Raw genomic sequence first — 23,443 nt, forward strand, 5'->3', positions numbered from 1 at the left:
CTCCTCCCCCTCCTAGCCCCTTCTTCCCCCTTCACTTCCAGGGATCTCGCCCAGCGCCCTCCCCCCAGCAGCAGCAGGGAGACCCAGCAGAGCCCAGGGACGCCCCCAGCCTCAGAGGCGGAATCGGAGGGGGGGATCTGGAGGGTGGGCGGGGGAAGGCGTTTTCCTCGGACTTCAGAACTGGAAGTGCCCTGAAGAAGGGGCGGAACCAATGGGAATTCCCCCTTCTGCAGCGTCATCAGTCTCCGGGCAGAGTCCTTTGTGACTTCACCCACCGGCAGACAAAGTGAGGACGATCCTGGGGTGCCGGGAGGGACCCCCCCCCCTCCATCCCCAGGGAGGCTGCCCTGCTCTCCGCCCTGCCCGGCCCTGGCACCTTTGGTGGGGTGGGTTGATGGACGGGGGGGAGTTTGTCTGAAGGGGAGCAACCGAGGGGATCAGGGCTCCGAAGAGGGAGGGAAGGAGGGAGGGAGGGGGCGCTGGGTGCGAATGGGGCAGGAGGGGCTCAAACCGGCTCCGATCCTGGAGAAAGAGGCCCGGATGAAGCCAGGAGAACCTCCAGCTCCAGCAGCTTCCCAGCCACGGAAGAGGCTCTCCGGGGGAAGCCAGAATAGGGGGTCTCCCAGGGGTCCCCTCCCTCTGGCAGGGCTTGGAGAGATGGAGGAGGAGGAGGGGGTCCTGCCCCTTCCCCTCCCTGGGATTTGCCCACCCTCCTCCCGAACCGGTTCTGGCTTCGGATCTAAACTAGTCTGGATAGTCAATCCAGAGACAGGGGAGGTCTCAATTTGGGGAGGGGGAGGGGAGGAGGGAGCGTCCTCTTGGAGAGGTAAGAAAAAGGAGGCGGAAGAGGAAGGAAGGAAGGAAAGGAAGGAAGGAAGGAAGGAAGGAAGGAAGGAAGGAAGGAAGGGAGGGAGGGAGGGAGGGAGCAGGAATACCAGGGTTTTTCTACAATTTAAATTTTATTCTTTTACAGTGAAGGGAAGGGATTCAGAGGAAGAGTAGTGGAGATGAAGCTGCTGTGGGTTCAAAGCCAGAAGAGATTTGGGCTTCTGGACTGACAGGCAGGCCCAGAGTCCCTGGGGTCAGTTTATAGGGAACGGACCGAAATGGAACGGAACAGACAGAATAGGGAATGGAATGAAACGGAACAGAACAGAACAAAATAAAATATGGAACGGAATAGAACAGAACAGAATAGAATAGAAAATGGAATAGAAAGTGGAATGGAACAGAACAGAACACAATAGAATAGAAAATGGAGTAGAAAATGGAACAGAACAGAACAGAACAGAACAGAATAGAATAGAAAATGAAATAGAAAATGGAATAGAAAATGGAATGGAACAGAACAGAATAGAATAGAAAATGGAATGGAACGGAACAGAACAGAACAGAACATGGAATGGAATGGTTGTGGTCTACCTTGTCAAAGGTCTTACTGAAGTCTAAGTCTACCACGTCCACAGCATTTCGCTGGTCTGCTACCACTTTATTAAAAAATTCAAACGCATTAGCCAACATATCGACTATTTTTAATCTAAAATGCTCCTGATCAAATTAATCATAAAAGGCATAGAAGAACAATGAAAGCCCCAATCGCCCTGGTCACAGCCCTTTATTCCCTGAGGCTTTTCAGCTCAGAATCCACACAAATCTCAGAGAGACTCTGAATACGAGGCTATGGAAAAGAATACAGCTTTATTGTTTGATCAAAGAAGAGCGCGATGTCTCAATTTCTTGTCACACGCACAGCGAGACGGAGGAGAAAAGGCACACACATTATCTTTTTTTTTTTTCACTTTTAAAGCTAGGGCACTTTCTCAGGGTAACAGGCTAAAAGGTTCTCTTTTTTCGTTTGAATACGTGTTTTCTTTATCTATCAGGTTAGGTCAGTTACAGCTTGTCACAGGCTACGCTTCGAGTACACAACTGCTGGCAAGCAGCCCAGAACTTTCTCCTTGGGCGGATACATTTGCAGCAGAAGAATGATACATTGCAAGCTATAACCAATACATTTAAAATTAGAATAGGAAGAGAAGAGAAGAGAAGAGAAGAGAAGAGAAGAGAAGAGAAGAGAAGAGAAGAGAAGAGAAGAGACGAGAAGAGAAGAGAAGAGAAGAGAAGAGACGAGACGGAGCCTTGTGGTGCCCCACTGCTTACTTCTCTCCATGTGGATGTGGTGCCATTGGGGACTACTACATTGAGTACGGCTTGTCAGCCAGCTACAGATCCATCTGATGGTGATGTTGTTTAGCAAGGAGCAGCCCCGCCCACCCCGACTGAAGGGATTGTTCTCCCCTCCCACTTTCTCCGCTTCTCTCTCTGCGCCGAACTATCTCCTCCATCGGGCGAAGTCAAGGGAGGCTCTGCCCGGAGACCGATGACGCTGCAGAAAGGAGATTTCTCATTGGTGCCTCCACTTTCCTGGGCCCGCCCAGGTCCGAAGTTCGAGGGAAACGCCTCTTCCCCCCCCCCCAAGCCAGACCCCCGATTCCGCCTCTGGGGCTGGGAGCCTCCGCGTCTCCGTCTCTTCTCTCTCTGGGGCGCTTGTGGGGCGGCGTCCATGGGCTCCGCTGGGCTCCCCCTGATGCTGCTGCTGCTGCTGGCGGGGGCGCTGGCCCGGATCCCCGGAAGCGAAGGGGGGGAGGAGACCCCCGGTAAGGAGGGGGCTCAGAGGGGGGAGGAGAGGGGCTGGGACCCCATTAGGAGGAAAGGGGGTGGAGGGTGGGAGCCTGCAGAAGCCTCGATCTCCTCGTGGTCTCCGCCCCCTCCCTCAGGAGGACGGAGAGGGGTCGCGAGAAGGCAGCCCAGGTGGGATAAGAGGCAGCTGGGCCCCTCTCTCGCCCCCCCCCCGTGGCTGGGTGGGAGGGGGACCTTGCGCACACCGAATTAGCGCCTGAGCCCCAAAGTTTCTTGCAACGAAAGAGGAAGGAGACGGGAATCGAAAGTGAAAGAGGGAAACTGAGGCATTTTCAGAGCTGAATCCAGAGAAGCCACCAAAAGTATAAGAAAAAGAGGGTTTTTGGCAAAAAGTGTTTTTGCAACTTCAGTTTTTCTTCTGAATCTCCATTTTTTTTAAGGGAAGGGAGGAGTTGAGCTGGATTCCTTCTTGGGGGAGACTCTGAATTTGGGGAGGGGACCCGGAGCCTCCCACCCCATATTCCCCCATTGCTGAATTCGGACTTGGAAGGGAGGGGGAACTGAGGGAGAAGGATATTTGGGGGGGTCTGAATTGCTCCCCAAAACTGTCCCTTTAGTGAAGGGGACTGGAGCCCCTCCCTTTGAGACAGTCTGGGGGGGCTGCAGGGGGGTCTTTTGGGGAGGGGACAGGAAAGAGGCCTCGAAAATCACCCAAAGGCAGCTTGTGGGGATGAAAATGGGGGCGAGGGGGGGAGAGGAAAAGGGAAGGGGGGGCTTGAAGGGTGGGGACAGCCCAGGAGCATGGGTGTGGGTATCCTTATTGTGATTCCCGCCCCTTATGCCCCCGAAAGGAAGAGGGAGAGAGAAGCATGGGTATTATTTTCCCTTCCAGCCCAGAGGGGGGTCTCTTCCCTCCCCCCATATTTCCTGACAGTTTGGGGGGGAAAGAGGCCCCACCGGGATCAAAGGTTCCCTGCAGACACTTAGACCAAGTGCTGGACCAGCTAAACTTCTGCCTGTCTTTTTCCACCCTGGGGAAGATGGGGGGGTCCCTCACTAAGCTCCTCCCCTCCCTCATTTTCCTCCCCCCTCCCGACCCCCACCAAGGGGGAATCCCGCTGGGACCGACGGTTCCCCATCCCTCCTCCAGGGGGCGCCTTCCGTTAGCCTCTCGCGGCAGGTTTCCCTCCCCTCCTCTGACAAGCCTGTGTCTCTCCTCGAGGGGAGGCTGGGAACCATGGGCCCTGGAATCCCTCCTGATCCCCTTCCTCCTCCTCCTCCTCCTCCTCCTCCTCCTCCTCCTCCTCCTCCTCCTCCTCCTCTTCCTCCTCCTCCTCCTCCTCCCTGCAGCCCATTTCCTGCACCAGGGGACGTGCGAGTGCCGCTTCCTCTCCTCTCCGGAGCTGGCATCAAACGCCCCCCTAAAATGCAGCCCCCCCACCCAGACTGAAGGGATCCCCCCCCCCTCCAACTTTCTCCGCTTCTCTCTCGGCTTCGCACTATCTCCTCCTGTGGATGAACTCAAGGGAGGCTCTGCCCGGAGACCGATGACGATGCAGAAGGCAGAATTCCCATTGGTCCTTCCGCTTTTCTGGGCCCTCCCGATTCCGAAGTCCGAGGAAACCGCTTCCTCCCCCCAAGCCAGACCCCCCGATTCCGCCTCTGGGGCTGGGAGCCTTCGCGTCTCTCTCCCCGCTCTCTGGGGGCGCTGGTGGGGCGGCGTCCATGGGCTCCTTTGGGGTCCCTCTTCTGTTGCTGGCGGGGGCCCTGGCCCGGATCCCCGGAAGCGAAGGGGGGGAGGAGACGCCCGGTAAGGAGGGGGCTCGGAGGGGGGCTGGAGGGGCCGTTAGTGTCCCTGGGGAAGGGGGGGAAGGGGCTGCAACCCCAGAAGTGGGAAAAAGGGGTCGAGGGCAAGAGAGGCGTGAGACTGCAGGTGCCTCGATCTCCGCGTGGTCTCCCTCCCTCGCCGCATTTTCCCCCGCAGGACGAAGAGGGAGCCCCCCGTTGCCTAATTATGGCCGAGGTGGGCGAGGGTCACGGGAAGGCAGCCGAGATGGGATAAGAGGCAGCTGGACCCCCTCTCTCTCCGCCCCCCCCCCCGTGGCTGGATGGGAGGGGGACCTCGCGCACGCCGAATTAGCGCCTGGCTCGTTTTTTTTGGCAAAAGTGTTTTTGCAACCTCGGTTTTTCTTCTGAATCTCCATTTTTTTAAGGGGAGGGAAGAGTTGAGCTGGATTCCTTCTTGGGGGAGACTCTCAATTTGGGGAGGAGACCCGGAACCCCCCACCCCACAGTCCCCCATTGCTGAATTGCATCCTGGGGGGGGAGGGGGGAACTGAGGGAGAAGGATATTGGGTGGGGGGTCTGAATTGCTCCCCTACTCAAAACGATATTTTTGTTGAGGGGGGCTGGAGCCCCTCCCTTTGAGATGGTCTTGGGGGGCTGCAGGATGACAGAAAAGAGGGCTGAATCCCCAAATCACGCAAAGGCAGACAGTAGGAGTGAAGTTGATGGGAAAGAAAATTTGGGGGTAACTAGGGAATTTGGGGGTTCCCTTCTCTCCAAGATCCCCAGACCCCCAAGCCATCTAGGTCAAACTTGAGCAGTCCCCCTCAACAGAGTTTCAGCAGCCCCAGGAAGGCTCCCCACCCCTTTGCCCCCCAATTCAGGAGACCCTGAGGGCCCAGATAAACCCCTGGGGGTCCTCAAGGCCCCTCAGAGAACCAGGGACCGGCTTTCAAAATGACCAAATGACCGCAAGGAACATCCGTCCTTCCACCCTCCACCCTTCGGTCAGAACTGAAGAAGCTTCTCGGATAAGAAGCGAAACGTCTTCAAGGAAAGAACCAGGAAAGTCCAGCTGCCTTTCGGAAAAGGCCCTTTGGGCCAAGCGAGACTAGGGGGAGGGAGGGTCTCCGGAGGTACCACCCTGGCTCCCCCCCCCCGCTGGCCTCGGCCCTTCCGTAATCTCCGCTGTCCCAGCCTGGACTCCCCATGGGGGGGGGGTCTTAAGGGAGCTTAAAGGGGCATCTAGTCCACCCCTCCAGGCACATAGAGAAAGGGGGATTGTGGTTCAGATTCATGGGAGGGGGCGAAAAAGGAAGTCCACAACCCCCCCCTGGACACCCCTCTAAAGCTGCAGCCCCCAAGAATGAAAATCTTCCCCTCCCTCACCTTCTCCACCTCTATTGGGAGGGATATGGGGGGTCTGAGTTGCTCCTGCAAACTCCCCCTTTAGTGAAGGGGGCTGGAGCCCCTCCCTTTGAGGTGGTCTTGGGGGCTGCGGGGGGGAGGGGGACGGAAAAGTGGCCTGGAAAAGCACCCAAAGGCAGCTTGTGGGGCTGAAGATGGGGGGAGGGGGGAAAGGAAAGGTGGGGGTTGAAGGGTGGGGAGAGCCCAGGAGCATGGGTGTGGGTATCCTTCTTGTGACCCCCCCTTCCCTTCTGCTCCCAAAAGGGAGAGGGAGAGAGAAGCTTGGATATTATTTCCCCTCCAGCCCAGAGGGGGGGTCTCTTCCCTCCCCCCATATTTCCTGCCGCTTTGGGGGGGGGGATGCAGCGTTCCCTGCAGACGGACGGAGGCCTGGACCGGCTGAACTTCTGCCTGCCTTTTTCCTCCCTGGGGAGATGGAGGGGGGTCCCTCTTTCCCCCTCCCTCATTTTCCTCCCCCCTCCAGATCTCCACCAAGGGGGAATCCCGCTGGGACCGACAGTTCCCCATCCCTCCTCCAGGGGGCGCCTTCCGGCAGTCCCTCGCGGCAGGTCTCCCGTTGCTCCGCCTTCCCGTCGCTCCGCCCCTCCTCTAGGAGCCGCTGGGAACCATGGGCCCTGGAGTCCCTCCTGAGGGCTTTCTTCTTTCTGCTCCACCGCCCCCCCCCATACAGCCCATTTCCTGCTCCAGGCGAAGTCCGAGTGCCATTTCTTCAACGGGACGCAGCGGATGCTACTCCTGTACCGGGTCTTCTACGACCGGCAGGAGATGGACTACTTCGACAGCGACCTCGGGAAATTCGTGGCCGTCACTCCGCTGGGGCAGCCCATTGCGGACCAGTGGAACAGCGATAAAGTCCTCCTCCAGATCAAGAGGGCCGAAGTGGATCGCTTCTGCCGACACAACTACGAGACTCTCCAGGGCGGCCCCGTGGTTGGCCGGAGAGGTGAGTGGGGGAGGGGGAGTTCCATGGGGGGTGGGAATGCAGGGACCCCCCCCTTTTCCTTTCTTTTCTTAGGACTCTCCCGGAGAAAGATTTGCCCCTTTTTTATTCTGTGCTTTCCGATCAATCGAATTTATTCATTGGTATTTATTTATTTATTATAAATTTTTACAATTTTACAATAAAAACCCCTTTCCCAATCCCTCCCCCAAACCCTCCCCCATTCTTCCCAGAGCTGAATACGGGGTTAACCAGAACTTAAAAGAAAAAACTTTTAAACTCAATACACCTCAAACAAATATGATTACATTCAATAAACGAATTGTTAAATACTTTAACTCCATTATATATAAAAAACAGAAAGAGAAAAAGAAGAAAAAAAAGAAAATAAGAAAAATAATGAAAAGAAAAAAAAACTATTCTACACTTCTAAATAATATCTTAAACTTTAAATATAAATTATTCAAAAGCTAAATAATATTTTCTAATATCATACTTATATTGTATAAAATTTATCCATCTTTTCCACACCAAAAGATACTTCTCTTGCGATTGATCTTTCAAAAAAGCCGAAATTTTTGCCATTTCAGATAAGTAAGAAACTTTAAAAAACCATTCCTGCAAAGTAGGCAAAAATTCCTTCTTCCGATATTGTCCTATTAACAACCTTGCCGCTGTAATTAAGTTTAACATTAAAATAATTTCTTTGTCATCACAATCAGAAACAATACCCAACAAAAACAATTGTGGAGTAAATTTTATCCTTTTTAAAAATTCTTTGAATATTCCACCATATCTTAATCCAAAAAGCTTTTATATTTTTACATGACCACCAGATATGATAATACGTTGCATCCAAGCAACCGCATCTCCAACATTTAGGCTGCAAATTTGAATACATACGAGACATTTTTTGTGGATCAAGGTGCCATCTATAAAACATTTTATAGAAATTTTCCCGTAAATTTTGCGCTTGTGTAAATTTAACATTCCTCACCCAAATAATCTCCCATGTATCTAATGAAATCGGTTTATCAAAATTTTGAGCCCATTTAACCGTACAATCTTTAACTAGTTCTGCTTCTGAATCCAATTCCACTAATACACCATAAATTCTTTTTATATGGGTTCGACTTTGATCTCTAATTTGTTTTAGCAAGTTCTCATCCTCTCTAAATAAACCCACTTTATAATCTATCTTCCACCTTTCCAATAATTGTCTGTACTGAAACCATGAATAATTAATATGTTCTTGTGCTAATTCATCTATGGATTTTAATTGCCAATTTTTACCATCCCACTTAAGTAATTGTATATAAGAAATACTATCCATCTTTACTCCTGTCCTTATTCCTTCTATTGCATGCCATGGAATAGCCCATAATGGAATTCTTGAGTCAATTCTATAATATTTCTTCCAAACCCGAAGTAAAGAAGTTCTTAAAATATGAGACTTAAAAACCCTGTCAACCTTTTTATTATAAATTAAATAGGCATGCCATCCATATAATAAATCCCACCCCTCCAAAAGGAGTATATCTACATTTGTTAAATTAACCCAATCACTGATTAATGTTAAAACCACAGCATCATTAAACAATTTCAAATTCGGTACCTTGAGTCCACCTCTCTCTCGTATATCTTGTATAATTTTAAGTTTTACTCTTGGTTTTTTCCCTGCCCAGATAAATTTATTGATACCTTTCTGCCATTCATCTAGATTTGCTTCTTTCTTCAAAATAGGTATCATTTGAAATAAAAAAAGAAACTTTGGCAAGACATTCATTTTAATCGCTGCTATTCTCCCCAATAGGGACAATTGCAGCTTTTTCCAATTATTTAAGTCCTTTTGTATTTTAAACCACAGCCTTTCATAATTATTTTTGTACATTTTTGCATTGGAAGCAGATAAAATAACCCCCAAATATTTTACCTTATTAACAACCTCGAAACCTGTCAGTCTAACTAAGGTCTCCTTATGCAAGTTGGTCATGTTTTTTGACAATATTTTAGTCTTACTGTTATATCTTGAAACCTGAAACTTGTCCAAACTGATTTATCAATTGTAGCAACTCCATTACAGAATAAGTTGGTTGAGACAAAGTAACAACCAGATCATCTGCAAAAGCCCTTAATTTATAATCATTTTTGTTAATTTCTATTCCTTTTATTTTAGGTGATTCACGAATTTTGATCAGTAAAATTTCCAAGGTTAAAACAAACAGCAAAGGCGACAATGGACAACCCTGTCTGGTCCCCTTTTCAATTGGAAGTACCTCTGACAAACCTCCATTAACTATAAGTTGTGCCGTTTGTTTTTGATAAATGGCTTGAAGAGCCTGTAAAATTTTATCTCCAAAATTCATTTCCTCAACCAATCTTAACATAAATTGCCAATTTAACTGATCAAAAGCTTTTTCAGCATCTAGAAATATCAATCCTGCAGAAATCTGGTTGTTCTTATCCAAATATTCTATTAAATTAATAATTTGTCTAACATTGTTCTTCATATATCTTCCAGTTATGAAACCAGTTTGATCCATATGTATTAGTTGATTCAACACAGTCATAAGTCTGTTAGCTAGAATTTTCGAAAAAATCTTGTAATCTACATTCAGAAGAGATATAGGTCTATAATTTTTTGGTAGAGTAAGATCTTGGTCCTCTTTTGGGATCAAGGATATGAAAGCTCTACCCCAAGACAGGGGGGTCTCTGATCCCTGTAATATATTATTAAAAAGTTCCCTTAAAGGTTCTATCATCTCTTCTATCAAAGTCATATAATAAATTGATGTCAGTCCATCAGTACCTGGTGCTTTACCTACTTTTAATTGTTTAATTGCTGTAACAATTTCCTCTATAGTAACCAATCCATTAATTTCTTGTTTCTGATCTTCTGTTAACTTAGGAAAATGAGCATCTTGTAAATAATTATCTATACCTAAAGCCTGTACTTTCCTACCCATATATAATTTTGTATAATAATCTAGAAAAGATTTCTTAATCAATTCCTTCTGATATACCAATTTACCATTATGATTTATTTTATCTATAATTCTCAACTTCTGTTTCTTTCGCAATTGATAAGCCAGCCATCTCCCTGGCTTATTAGCATTACAAAATGTATTATGTTTCATATAAAGTAAATTGGCTGCAGTCTGATCCTCCTTTAACATATTAAATTGCGTTTTAAGCAAATTTATAGATTCCTTAACCTTCTCATCTGTAGGATTCAAAATTAGATCTTTTTCTTTTAATTTAATCTCATCTTCCAACTCCTTACGTTTTTGCACCTGTTTCTGTCTATAAGCCTTATTCATTTGTATCAGAACCCCGCGCATATAAGCTTTACTTGCATCCCATACCGTTGCCATTGAAGTTCCCTTATGCATATTTAAAACAAAATATTCCTTTAAAGACTCTTTAAGTTTCTGAACATTCATTTCTTGTCTAAATAAATTTTCATGCAACCTCCAAAATCTCCTCTCTTCTTTTTCAGTAGCCAATTCCATCCACACTGGGCTGTGATCTGTCAATGTCCTTGGAAATATCTTTGCATTCTTTACCCTAAAATATAAGTCTGTTGTAATAAAAAAAAAGTCAATTCTTGAAAAAGATTGATGTCTATCCGAAAAAAAGGTAAAGTCTCTCTCTTCCATATTATATTCTCGCCAATAATCTCGCAACTCCCAGTCCTCTTTCAAATCAAAAAAGGCCTTAGGTAATTTAGCCTGTTTAAAAGAAGTAGAAAATCCTTTTTTATCTCTATATGTGTCTATAACTCCATTCCAATCTCCCATTAATATAACAGATCTATAATCCAACAGAGTCAGTTTTTGATGTAACAACCTGTAAAATTGTTCTTGTTGTTGATTTGGGGCATACAAACCTACTATAAGTATTTTCTTCCCATACAATCCCACTTCAATCATTACATATCTCCCTTGAGGATCAGAGTCTACTAAACAAACTGATAAATTTTGCTTAACATAGATGACTACACCCCCTTTTTTCCCAAGAGATTAGATACTTCTAATCCCTTCACCTCCCTCCCTCAAAGCAGGGATCTTTATGGCGTAGTAGGCTATAACATCACCCTTAAATAAAAATGTATAAAAAATAAGGTTAAAAATTAAATTACCTTTAAAAAGTTTGAAATTCTACAAGGATGACAATGAAACATGCCAAAGGGAAGAAATAGATGCCTCTCCTTCCCATCCCTCCCATCAACTTCCTTCTCTTCCCAAGGTCCAAAGTTTCCCCTGCCCAGAAAAACTTCTTTCCAGAAAATTATACCAAATATTATATTTTTTGGAGGGGGGAGGAATCCAGCAATGTCTTGCCCTCTATATAGCTATATTTCAATATAATCGATATGCTATATAATATTTTAATATACTATTTATATTAATAAATCAATAATATTTCTTTATTGATTTACTTATCAACTTTTAAAACCGTCTCTCTCTCTAACAGAACGACTTTTCTTGGTGTACACATAAAATATAAAACCACCAAAATCATCTATAGAATTTAAGATTTAAAAGGCAGGAATGATTAAAATCCAGTGATAAAAATTCATGAAAAGGGGAGGGGGGCTTCAGAAGGCTGACCGGCCTCACGGCTGCCTCCTCCTCCTCTCTGCCCCCCCCAACAAAAGCCCCAGAGCCCCCTTTTCCCCCCTTTCCGGAAGGCCAGGAGTGGGGGAGGGGCTCCCTTCACCTCTGGGGCCTTTGGGATTTTAGGATAAAAAGTGAACTTCCAAAGGTCTGGAAAAGGGAATCAGGGAAGGCTCTTTCCTCTGCTGGGCCCTGTCCCTCTTTTAGTTCTTTTTATCCTTTATTCAGAGTCATTTCTTCATCCAATGTTGGGGGTCTGGGAGAAAAGCCCCCCCCTGAAACCCCCTTTTTGGTCAGAGACTCGGCTTCACCTGCAGCTGAATCGCTTCCCTCTTCGTATCTGGGAAGGTTCCTCATTTGGGGGCAAGGATTCAAAAAACCCCCACAAACATTAAAACTGAATTTCAGGCATTCATTCAGCCCTGAAGCCTCAGATTGTTTAGTTCCCTGTTCCAGATTCCTGGCAAATTGCCTACGTTTGTTGGTCTAGTTTTATTTGTTTATATTAAAAAACCTTATTTATTTCTATCAACCGATAAGGTTTCATTGTGCAAAACAAGTGTTTCATCTGCAGTTGTTGCCATTTGTTGTTGCCAGGGTCTCCCAAAATAATAGGCTACCAAAGAATTAAATAAGATCTTTCTTCCACAAGAGAAAAACCGCCAGATCCTAAGAGAAAAAGGCATTTTACCAGGTGAAGCTGGGCATCTGCTCCTTCCGGAAATTATGGAATATTTAAGGGGAACCGACACAGATTTTGTTCTCCGCATATTCAGTCTGGAATTTATTTTTACTCCTAAATTCTTCCCTGCAAACCTAGGAGGATAATTAATTGTTCATAAAAAAATCCTGACCGGATCCCAGGATTCAATTACAAATAACCAAACCTTTAAAAATTGCAGGTTCTTAAACTTTATATAATGAGCTGTTCATCAGAGAATCCCTGAACGGAGAGAAACGTTGCTAGCAAAAGTTCTCTGATCTGGAGTGGATCTAAGAAGGACCCTCTTGGGGGGGTCACTCAGCCCACCTCCCCATTAATCCACCCAAGAGTTGTGCCATTTGCTGAAGGAGGAGATCAAGAGGGATCCCTTCCAAGCCTCTTCTGTAATCCTGGGATCTGCCTGATCTCCTCAGCCACCAACTGCCCCCACCTTCCCTTTCCCCAAGATCCCCCCCAGATCATTTTCCCCCTCCCTGTCCGGAATGGGGCAATTCACTGCAGGACAATTCAACAATTTTATTTAATTATTTAAAATAATTTTAAAAATGTTTTTTAAATTTTTGTCCTTCACATTTCATTTCTTTCCTCCCTAGGCCTCCCTTTTTTTTTTTCCTGATTCTCTTTCTCCATTTCTTCCATATTGTGTAACTTTTGTGCTGTGTTGAGTTGGCTGAGTTGTCCTAGACCCCTCCCTGCCCCCCATCCCAGGCAGGAGGGTCGGACCCCTCCCCACCTCCTTCCCCAGGGGAAATGGGGCTGGGAGGGAGGCCGGAAGCTGCAGGGAGAGGTTGGGGGGGGAAAAACTGGGCAGAAAAAACCAAAGGTTCAAGTACAGATTAGGCGAAATCTGGCTCAAAATCAGGGGGTCCCAATGGGGAGCCTCACACTGGAGGTGGTTGTTGAATTCAGAGGCAATCCCCCCTCCCCCCTCACACCTCTTGTTCCTCCCCATCTTTTAACTATAATTTTATCTTGACTGGGAATTCCATTTTGATTGCTATAGAAATATTTATCTGTTAGGATTTTAATGTTTTAATGCTGTAAGTCAGGGCTTTTCAACCTATTGATGACTGATTGTACCACTTTTAGGATATATGGCAAGATTCGAGTACCACCTAGCAAGGTGTCAAAAACTTGATGACCAAAAAAAAATCCCCGTGTTCAAAGTTGCAATTGCACTGAAATGACTTATGACCATTTTTGACACTTATGGCCATTGCAGCATGCCCAGGGTCATGTAATTTATATTTGGATGCTTGGCAACGGATTCATATTTATGATAGCCACAGTGTCCCAGGGTCATGTGATCCCCTTCTGCAACCTTTTGACAAGCAAAGTCATTGGCAGGGCTGCTGGTGGCCAAGTGCTAAGGCGGGACTTCCTTCCCTCCCTCCCTCCCTCCTTCCCTCCCTCCCTCTTTCTCATTCCCATCTCCTTCTGAAGGACGAATTTGACCCCCCCAATTTCCCTTCTTCCATATATTCATTGAACAAGGAAAAGCCGCCAGAGACAGAAAAGACAAGCCATTGAGGGAACTAGCTTAAAAAGGTGTATTCCCCTTTAAGAATTAGCTACTGGCTAAAAAGGAAAGTTAAGGAGTGCAGTTGGTACTTAAGGAAGAAAAAAATGTAGTAAGTATGGCTGCTGGCTAAGGCAGCCTCCCCAAATGTCTCCATTTGTAAGTACAGGCAAAATCCATTCAGGAGAAAAATACTTCAAAATCCCTTGCAGCAAATCTTACACCTAAGAATAGCAGAGCAGTAGAAGCTAACATGAGACATCAGCCATCAGCCAAATAGAAATTGCCAAACACTCCTTAAGAACACAAAATCCCCAATGCACAAATCCCAGAACTTCAAAGTCACAAAAGGACAAAAGAATCCTTCCACTCTCCATCTCCCTCCTTGCCTCACCTCTACCCGTGCTGCCTTTCTTCATTGCTGCCTTTCTTCATTGCTGCCTTTCTTCATTCCTCGTGGAGAGCAACCCTCCTCCCTATGTTCCTTGCCTCTTGGTTGCTCCCAGCACAGGTGGCTGCCACAGAAGTTGTAGATCCACTTGTGGCCAGCCTGCTTGATCTCCTCTCCTCTCCCCCCACCCTCCTCCTTCTTTCCATTCTGTGCAGCTAGAGCTGACTCCACCTCCTCCCAAGGCTGCTTGTTTTTCTCTCTCTCCTTCTCCCGACCCAAACTGCCTCCTTTTATAGCCTCTCCTGTCTCCGCACCCTCCTCTTCCTTTCTCATGGGGGAGGGGGGTGAGCCAGAAGTGAGCCTGGGACCTTTGCCTCACCCCAGCCACTCTGCAGCTCCAGAGGACTCTCTCATAGTAAGTCCTTCCCTGTGCTGGCCCGTTCCCTCCCCCACTACACTTGACTGGGCAGGGCAGCATACCATCTGTCATGTGCTCATGTACCACAGGTGATACACATACCACCAGTTGAAAAGCCCTGCTGTAAGCTGCCTAGAGTCATTTTATCATGAGATGGTGGCAAACAAATTTAATAAATAAATAAATGTTCCGGTATTCTACCTATTTTTTAAAAAATGTGGTTTTCTTTTGAATGGGATCCCTGCAATTCTCCAAAACATGCTGTGTGTCTTCCCTGTCTTCTGGGTCTCTTTCCGTCTCCCCCAAATCTGGCAGGAAATTCCTTCCGTTCCGGAGCGTTTCCAGTATTTATTTCTGTTGGACTTGTGCAATTTGATGATGGAAACTGATCCCAACCAGGAACGATTTATGTTTTTCCATCTTTCAGGATCCCATTTAACTTCTTGCTGCAATTTGCTTTGGAAATGACTTAAAACAAATACTATTTTCAGGACTGAAAAGGGCTCTTGGCCTGAATTAACCAACTTGGTCTCCTGTTCTGGTCCCTCCTGTGTCTCCCCCCCATGTCCCTTCTCCTCCTCCCCCTCCTACCCTCCAGCCAAGCCCACCGTCTCCATCTCCCCCACCAAGCTGGACCCCGCTTCCCCCCACACCATCCTCCTCTGCATCGCGAGGGGCTTCTACCCTGTGGAGATTGAGGTCCGGTGGCTGAAGAACGGGCGGCCAGAGGAGGAGGGCGTGGCCTTCGGGGAGGAGCTCCAGAATGGAGACTGGACCTACCAGCTCCAGGTGATGCTGGAGACCCAGCCCCAGCGAGGGGACGTCTACACCTGCCAGGTGGAGCATGCCAGCCTGGAAGCCCCAATCACCGTCCAGTGGGGTGAGCCACTCCCCTCCCCCTCTGGGGACCTCCTCCTGTCCTGAGAAGGGGGGAGAGACCCTCTCTGTCGGGGGAGCTGGGATGGACCCTCCTGGGGGGCGGGGGAGCTGGCCCTGATCTTCCTACTCAGTGAAGCTCCTTCTCCTTCCCCAGAGCCCCGATCCTCCAATTCTGCCAAGAGCAAACTCTGGACGGGGATCGTGGCAGCCGTGATCGGGGTGATCTTCTTTGCCATGGGGCTCTCCCTCTACCTGAAGAGCAAGAAAGGTGAGTCTGGGGAGGCTGGATAAGAGATTGTGGGGAGGGGACCATCCAGGGGAGGCCTCTCAGCAAGCTTAGCAGATGGCAAGGAGGCCCCCCCTGGAAATTTGCTTAGGAAATTCTGTTCTTTGAGGGTCTATTGTATAAGTGAGCATCCTGCAAACTATTATGGGCTATCGATAGGGAGCCCCCCCTGAGTCCTCCATCCCACAAAGGGTCCTGATTGGGTCTTTTTCTCATTCCAGCAATTCCCATCCAGCCTCCTGCAGGTGAGTTTCTCGTCAAGTTATAGATGTTTCTTTAATATTTGTTAATTGTTCCTTTAAAAGAAAAATGTGCCCGAACAAAACCTCCTACCTGTGGATAACACAAATTTTTGAAATTTTGGGCAGCTTTTCATTACAGAGACCTGAAAACAGTGCAATGAAAAACAAGCACACACACATAAACACTAAAATCTGGCCCAGGAGATTTCCAGGTTTTGGGAAATTGCAAAAGAGAAGGGAAGTCTCCTTGTGACATTTCACACAATTTCTGGCAAAGCGACACCCAGGTTTTCTACTACTCCCCATCCTGGCCCCATCTTCTTTGTTAATATGAAACGTCTGAGGGGAGGGAGACCTCCTTTCTTGATTAACCCCCCAGCTAAGTCAATTGGGGTAAATTCCATAAGCCTCTGAAAATGAATTGTTGATCCTTTGCATCCTTTTCCTCTCTGAAAAAAAAGGGGGTGGAAACTCCCTCACTTTGTTCCTACCCATCAACCACCCCCCTGCAATGTGGGCCTGTCTGGGGGGGGTGGCTGAAAGAGAGGAATAATAAGCTATTTACACTGGTTTCACTTTATTTTCTAATTTTCTCCCCATCTCTTTTTTTCTACAGCACTCATGAATTAATTCTGCCATCCTTCCTGCTTCCTTGTGGGAAAGGAAGGGGCTTTTTTCCATTAGCTGATGAATTTCTGTCTCTTTTTTGCAACCTCTGAAAAATGGAGGGTCAAGATTTTAGATTGGGGGGAGGAGGAGAATGGCAGCCTGGAGCTTTTCCTGCTGAGACCACTCTGGCTTTCTTGTGAGGGAGAGGTGGAGTCCATCTAGACTGACCCCAGGGACTCTGGAACTGCCTGTCAGTCCAGACACCCAAATCTCTCCTGACTTTAAATCCACAGCAGCTTCATCTTCATTACTCTTCGTCCGAATCCCTTCCCTTCGCTTTGCTATAAAAGAATAAACATTGTAGGAAAAATCCTGGAATTCGTCCTTCCTTCCTTTCTTTTCCTCCTCCTCTTTCCTCCCTCTTCCCCGCAGGAGGGTTGTTGCTTCTCCCCTTCCCCTCCCCAGATTGACACCTCCCCTGCCTCTGATCAACCATCCCAACTACTTCAGGTCTGAAGTCAAAACTGGTTTGGGAGGAGGGTGGGCAGATCCAGGGAGGGGAAGGGGCAGGAATCCCCTCCTGCTCAGGGCCCCCTTTCTGTGCTTCTCTTCAACCCTACATTTGAGGACCATGATGCCTGGAGGCAGGGTCCCCTTCAACCATTTGTGGGGAGCCATTGGGGGACACCCGTGACTCCCCCTATACTCACCCAGCCATTTCTGCCATTTTTCTCCTTCACAATTGGAGGGTCCTGCCCCATTTTGGCACCCAACGCCTCCCTCCCTCCACCTGAGACCCCAGAGGCCTTTTCCAGGACTGCCCACCTATCGCCACTGCTGCCCCACAGCCCTTCCTGCCTTCGGGTCTGAAGCCCCCTCCCTCTGGGCAGAGGGTCTCCAACAGAGAGAGTCCTGGGTGAGTCTTGTGTAGCCCCCAACCGGAGCTCATCTGAGACCCCCCCCACAAAAAAGGCCCTGAGTGGTCTTGTGGCCAATGGCCTTGATCTCTGGGAAGGTCGCCCTGATGTCCATCTCCCTGGTCTGAGGGCTCCTGGGCAGGGGGTGTTGGGAAGGGTGTCTTCCCCAGGGCCTCTTGGGGCCAGAGCAGAAAGTCCAGCCGAAGTCATTCCTGGTGTAGGAGACATTTGCCATCGGGGGGGGGGGGAGGGAGAGCAGCTCTGCGGAGAGAGGAAAGATCAAGGGGGCAACTCTGAATGGAAGACCCCTCCCTTCTCCCCAGCACCCCTAGATGCCCCTAGATAGCTCTCCCACTGTGCCTTGCCCCCTCCAGAAGCCATCCAGACTGGTTCTGCAGGATTCCCCTGTTATCTATCTCCAAGGGCTGATTTTTCCCCTTCCATTCCTCATCTGGGGCACATAAAGAATAGGTCGGTGGAGGAACTGTCTCGAACACAGAGAAGACTTGGGCTCCTGTCAGTAATACCCCCCCCCCCAGAAGGAGAGCCTACGGCACCTGGAAAAGGGGCAACACCACATGTATCAATTGCAGAAAAAAAATCAGACCAGACTTCCTTAAGATAAACAAAGTTGTGTGTTGGTGATTGAGGATTTATTGCTCAGAGGAACTGAACCAGCAATTTGTAGAATGGACAGTCAGACTAGCAGTTAGCTGTTTCCCAGGAACAACTATCAAAGATGTGAGTGTGAGAGGCTTACTAAAAATAATCCACAGATTATTATTCCTTTCTCCTCTTTCATGTGGGGATGAATGATACACAAAGTCTCTGGAAACAATATCAAGAGATTATGAGCAGGTAGGGATCAAAGCCAAAGATATGGGAGCACAGGTCATGTTCCCTTCTGTACTCCCAATAAAGGTCAGCATCCAATGAGGATACGCACAGCCTTTGAAGTCAACTCCTGGCTTAGAGGATGGTTCTGTCGAGAGAACTTTGGATTCTTGGACTATGGTCTACAATACCCACATGAGGGGCTTCTGGCAGGGGATGAGCTACACTTCACAAGAACTGAGAATGTCGTCTTTGGAAGCCAACTGGCTTGTCCTATCTGAAGGGTCTTAAACTGAAACCGAAGGGGGAGGGATACGGGCAATCCATTGGGCAATCAACCAAATGGAAAGGAAAAAGAAGAACTTGGACACAAAAGAGGGGATGTGGAAACCAAACAGGATCATTCAAAAGGGACTCAGATGCCTCTACACCAATGCTCAAAGTACGAGGAATAAACCAGGGAAAACGTGAAACCCAAAGGCAGGTCTGACGTTGCAATCACCGAAACTTAGTGGGATGAAACCCACAACTGAAAGACACAATTTAAGAGATTTAATGTCGAGGAATTGCGCAGCAGCTATTCAGATGAAGTGGGAGACAATGACACAAACTTGTAGTTTTACATCAATATATATAACATTTATATTGCACAGCAGCTGTCCAAATGACACAAACCTGTAGTGTTATATAAATCTATTTAGCATCTATATTCACAGCAGAAAAGATAATCAGCAACACAGGAACATCATGAGATAAACCAATCAGCAGACGGAGCAAAGGGCGGGGGAAAAGGGGGAAACGCCCCCTTTACACTCACAGCAACCAATCATTGCATACATAACCTCATACAGGAGCCAGCACTCTCCAACCAATCAACTACAACTCTGTGTCCCGGCCCATTGTCCACTTTACTGTTCCATCTACTAAATTTAGTATTTTAATATTTAAAGTGTTGAAAAGAAACAGACTTAATAAAAGGTGGAGTTGCACTATATATAAGAAATAACTACAGAAATGCTACAGAACAAAGACAAAAATCTCCTTGAAAGCATTTGGGTTAAAAAAGGGAAAACAGAACGACATCACCATTGGTGTGTACTATAAAGCCCCCAACCCAACCGAGGAAATAGATGAACTTTTTCTTAATCAGTTAACTAAGGCATGGAGAAAGCAGAGCAAAATAGCAATGGGGGACTTTGACCACCCTGACATCAACCGGGAGACAGTTTTTTGCGCCTAGTGGGAGATCCAGCAGGCTCCTGATGAACCTAGCAGACAACTTTCTCCCCCATAAAGTAGAGAAGGGAACTAGGGGGTCAGCCCCACTGGACTCCAATCTCCCTAAGAGTCCTAGGCTACCTTAACAGAGGGAGAGGATCAAGATCGCCTGAAGTTTTAATAGCACTTTACAAGGCCTTGGTAAGGCCACACTTGGAATATCACAACCAGTTTTGGTCGCCATGATCAAAAAAAGAAGTTGAGACTCTGGAAAGAGAGCAGAGAAGAGCAACAAAGATGATCAGGGGACTGGAGGCTAAAACATACGAAGAACGGTTGCTGGAATTGGGTAAGTCTAGTTTAACGAAGAGAAGGACGAGGGGGGACAGGATAGCAGTCTTCCAATATTTGAGGGGCTGCCCCAAAGAAGCGGGAGTCAAGCCATTCCCCAAAGCCCCTGAAGGCAGGACGAGGAGCAGTGGATGGAAGATCTGGATTTAAGGAGTAATTTCCTAACAGTGAGAACAATTAATCAGTGGAACTGCTTGCCTCTGGAAGTTGTGATGGCTTTATCACTGGAGGCTTTGAAGAAGAGACTGGACAGCCATTTGTCTGAAGTGGTATAGGGTCTCTCTCCTGCATGGGCAGGGGGCTGGACTAGAGGACCTCCAAGGTCCCTTCCAGCTGTGTTATTCTGTTACATTTTTGCACAGCAGATTCTGGATGCTTCCCATTTGGGGCGTCTCCCCTGGGCACTGAAATCAAAGGTGGAGAAAGGCCAGGAGACTCCAACCACTTTAATTCAAAGCCTTTGGGCCAAATCCTTCCTTAGAGACTGATCCATTTGCTCCCTTTCTTTCCCTCCTTTTGCTGCCTAGGAAAGATTGTCTCCTTCTGTTTCCCATAAGACCCCCCTAACTCTATCCCTATCCTATCCTATCCTATCCCAGGATTTCTCTCTCCCCATCTCTCTCTCTCTCTCTCTCTCTCTCTCTCTCTCTCCCCATCTCTCTCTCTCTCTCTCTCTCTCTCTCTCTCTCTCTCTCTCTCTCTCTCTCTCTTGTTCCCTCCCTCTTTCCCTCCCTCCCACTCTCTCCATCTCATCTCTCTCATCTCTTTGTATCTATCTACATCTCTCCCTCTTTATCTTATCTGTCTATATATCTATCTATCTACCTCTGTCTGTCTGTCTATCCTCTTTCTCTCATCTCTCTCTCATCTATTTATTATCTCTATCTCTCTATCCCCCTCTCTCTTTCCTTCCCTTCCTTTTCCCTCTTTCTCTCCCTGCCACCCCCTCATCTCTCTCATCTCTTTATGTCTATCTACATCTGTCTCTATCTTGTCTGTCTGTCTGTCTATATATCTATTTATCTCTCTTTCTCTGTCTCATCTCTCTCTCATCTATCCATATCTCTCTATCTCTCTATATATATCATCGATCTATCATATCTATCTATCTATCTATCTATCTATCTATCTATCTATCTATCTATCTATCATATCTATCTATCTATCTATCTATCTATCTATCTATCTATCTATCTATCCATCTATCTATCTATCTATCTATCTATCTATCTATCTATCTATCTATCTATCTATCTATCTATCTATCCATCCATCCATCCATCCATCCATATATCTATCTATCTATCTATCTATCTATCTATCTATCTATCTATCTATCTATCTCTATCTATCTATCTATCTATCTATCTATCTATCTATCTATCTATCTATCTATCTATCTATCTATCTATCTATCTATCTATCTATCTATCTATCTATCTATCTATCTATCTATCTATCTATCTATCTCTTCTATCATCTTTCTATCATCTCTATCTATCTCTCTACCACCCCCTCTATATTATCTCGCTATCAAATTTATACAACCACTCATCTCACAACAAGTGACTGGGTTGGATACACAAAGCTAAACACAGATATATACATGAAATTATTAAAAAAATACATTAAAACAACAAAAAAGTTTAAAAAGAAGAGTCAGTTTTTTCAGTGCCCTTGTAACTTTGAACAGCCATGAAATGAACCCTTGTTTAGTCCTCACCATCCCCAGCGCTTTCACTGGTGGGGAAAAGACCGGAGATCTCCTTTAACCGGATAGGCTAATGATGATTACCTGCCATCAAGTTGGTGTCAACGTTTAACCCCCCATGGAGAGATTTTCTCTGGGGAGACCCCTCCCCCCACTCCCCCAGGTCCTCCCTCAGCATCCCCCTCCCCCCACTGCAACAGAGCGCCTCCCCCTCCCTGCTTCTCCTCCTTTGCCTCTCTTTCCTTCCACCTTTCCCGGCATCAGAGCCCCTTCAACCTCTCCCCCCCCCGAGAGCCGACTCTCCCCGTAACGTGTGAAGGAGGAGAATCGAGAATCGGAGCCTTCGGGTCCTTTGGGGATTTTTCTCCAGCCCTCCCTCGGTTTCTTCCCTGGGCTGTCCGGGGTCTCCTCGGGGGTCGGGAGGGGCCCCTCAACCGCTTCAAGGGGGGAGGGCAGAGGACCGAGGGCGAGACTCAGCCACGGGGGAGAAGCGGGAGAGTCCCGGAGCTGCCCCGGGGAAGAATCCGGGCTTGTTGCCTGCTGGATCAGGGCCAGTTCCTCGGTTCCGCTTCGGGGGAGCCCAGCGCTTCAGGCCGGGGGCGGGGACGGGAGCGAAACTCCAGCACTTCTCCAGCTGTTGGGGGTTGCAGAAACAAACAAAGTTCCTCTGTGTGTTTGTGTGGGGGGTGTGTGTGGAGGGCTGGAGTGGCAGGAGGAACTCAGAGAAAACCAAAATCTTGCTGGGGAAACATGAAAAGAGTCCAGGAGTTCTGCTTTGATCAGGCGAGCGATGGAGCCCCCCCCCCAGACGCTGCCTGAATCTGGGACCCACTTTGTGCGACTGGCTGGATGTACACAACTGTGGTGCAGCCTCCTTCGGCTGCGGGAGGGGGGGACCCGGCTCTGGCCTGCCGAGGCTGGTGCTGGGCCTTGGGGGTGTCTCACCCTTCCAGTCCCCCCCCCAATTTCCTTTGGAAGGATTCAGGCCCCCTCTGGACCCCCAAAGCTCTTTTGAACAGAATCGGGAATGGAGGATCTGCCTGACCCGCCTTTGTGTAACTGACCACAACCAGAATGTCGTAGAAAAAATGGTTTCCATGGATGTAGTGAAACATTAAAAAAGAGAATGTGTGGTTTTTGGGATAGTTTGGGGGGGGGGGGAAGGTTTTCAGACTTTAATGCTTAAGGCTGTAATCCTATACTTGAGGGTATATAGAATTACTGAAGTCCACAGAATTTCTATCCACTGTCCGGGTTATTTTATAAATTATAAATTTATTCTTTGGTTCAATATGCTGTCCATCCATCCATCCATCCCTCCCTCCCTCCTTCTTAAAATAGTATTGAGATCTTTCACAAGGGAGAAAACCTGCTCGGATCCTCTTATTTTTTATTTTTTTTTATTTATTTATTTTTAAATTTTTATTTTATTTTATTTTATTTTGAAAATGTCATTTTATTTATTAAACATATTTATGTAGCCACCCGCTCGGATCCTCTTATAGATCCAGTCCATGGATATGGATTTTTTCTTCTTCTTCTGGCAAAATATCCCCTCCACTCCCACCCAGAGGAACGGAGCCGACCTCAAGAGGATCGATTCTGGGGAGGGGGTCCCAGGGCTGATTCCTCCCCCCATAAAATCCCCCCCCCCTCTCCGCTTCCCCGCTTCTCCCTCTGCGCGGAACTGTCTCCTCCATCGGGTGAAGTCAAGGGAGGCTCTGCCCGGAGATTGATGACGCGGCGGAAGGGAGAATTCCGATTGGTCCTCCTGCTTCTTCTGGGCCCTCCCAGTTCCGAAGTTCGAGGGAAACGCCCCCTCGCCCCCCAAGCCAGACCCCCCGATTCCGCCTCTGGGGCTGGGAGCCTCCGCGTCTCTGTCTCTGGTCTCTCTGGGGGCGCTTGTGGGGCGGCGTCCATGGGCTCCGCTGG

At 47.7% G+C, this 23,443-nt stretch overlaps 1 protein-coding gene across 1 annotated transcript; it reads left to right on the forward strand.

The window, feature by feature from the left end:
• Positions 1-4,208: 4,208 nt before the first annotated feature.
• Positions 4,209-16,855, forward strand: LOC120298212 (H-2 class II histocompatibility antigen, E-S beta chain-like). Its single transcript, XM_039321683.1, has 6 exons — positions 4,209-4,450; positions 6,524-6,796; positions 15,063-15,344; positions 15,498-15,611; positions 15,851-15,874; positions 16,488-16,855. The coding sequence occupies exons 1-6, from the start codon at positions 4,366-4,368 to the stop codon at positions 16,499-16,501; spliced, it is 792 nt and encodes a 263-aa protein (XP_039177617.1). The 5' UTR covers positions 4,209-4,365; the 3' UTR covers positions 16,502-16,855.
• Positions 16,856-23,443: the final 6,588 nt, after the last annotated feature.

The sequence above is a fragment of the Crotalus tigris genome, unplaced genomic scaffold (assembly GCF_016545835.1).
Source record: "Crotalus tigris isolate CLP2741 ecotype Arizona unplaced genomic scaffold, ASM1654583v1 scf7180000023789.126614, whole genome shotgun sequence".
NCBI lineage: Eukaryota > Metazoa > Chordata > Lepidosauria > Squamata > Viperidae > Crotalus > Crotalus tigris.

Excerpts from the sequence above, each read along its gene's own strand:
- LOC120298212 (XM_039321683.1), top strand. The coding sequence starts at position 4,366 with ATGGGCTCCTTTGGGGTCCCTCTTCTGTTGCTGGCGGGGGCCCTGGCC. Across the intron at positions 4,451-6,523 it reads AGGGGGGGAGGAGACGCCCG|CCCATTTCCTGCTCCAGGCG; the intron begins GTAAGGAGGGGG and ends CCCCCCATACAG. Across the intron at positions 15,612-15,850 it reads CTACCTGAAGAGCAAGAAAG|CAATTCCCATCCAGCCTCCT; the intron begins GTGAGTCTGGGG and ends TTCTCATTCCAG.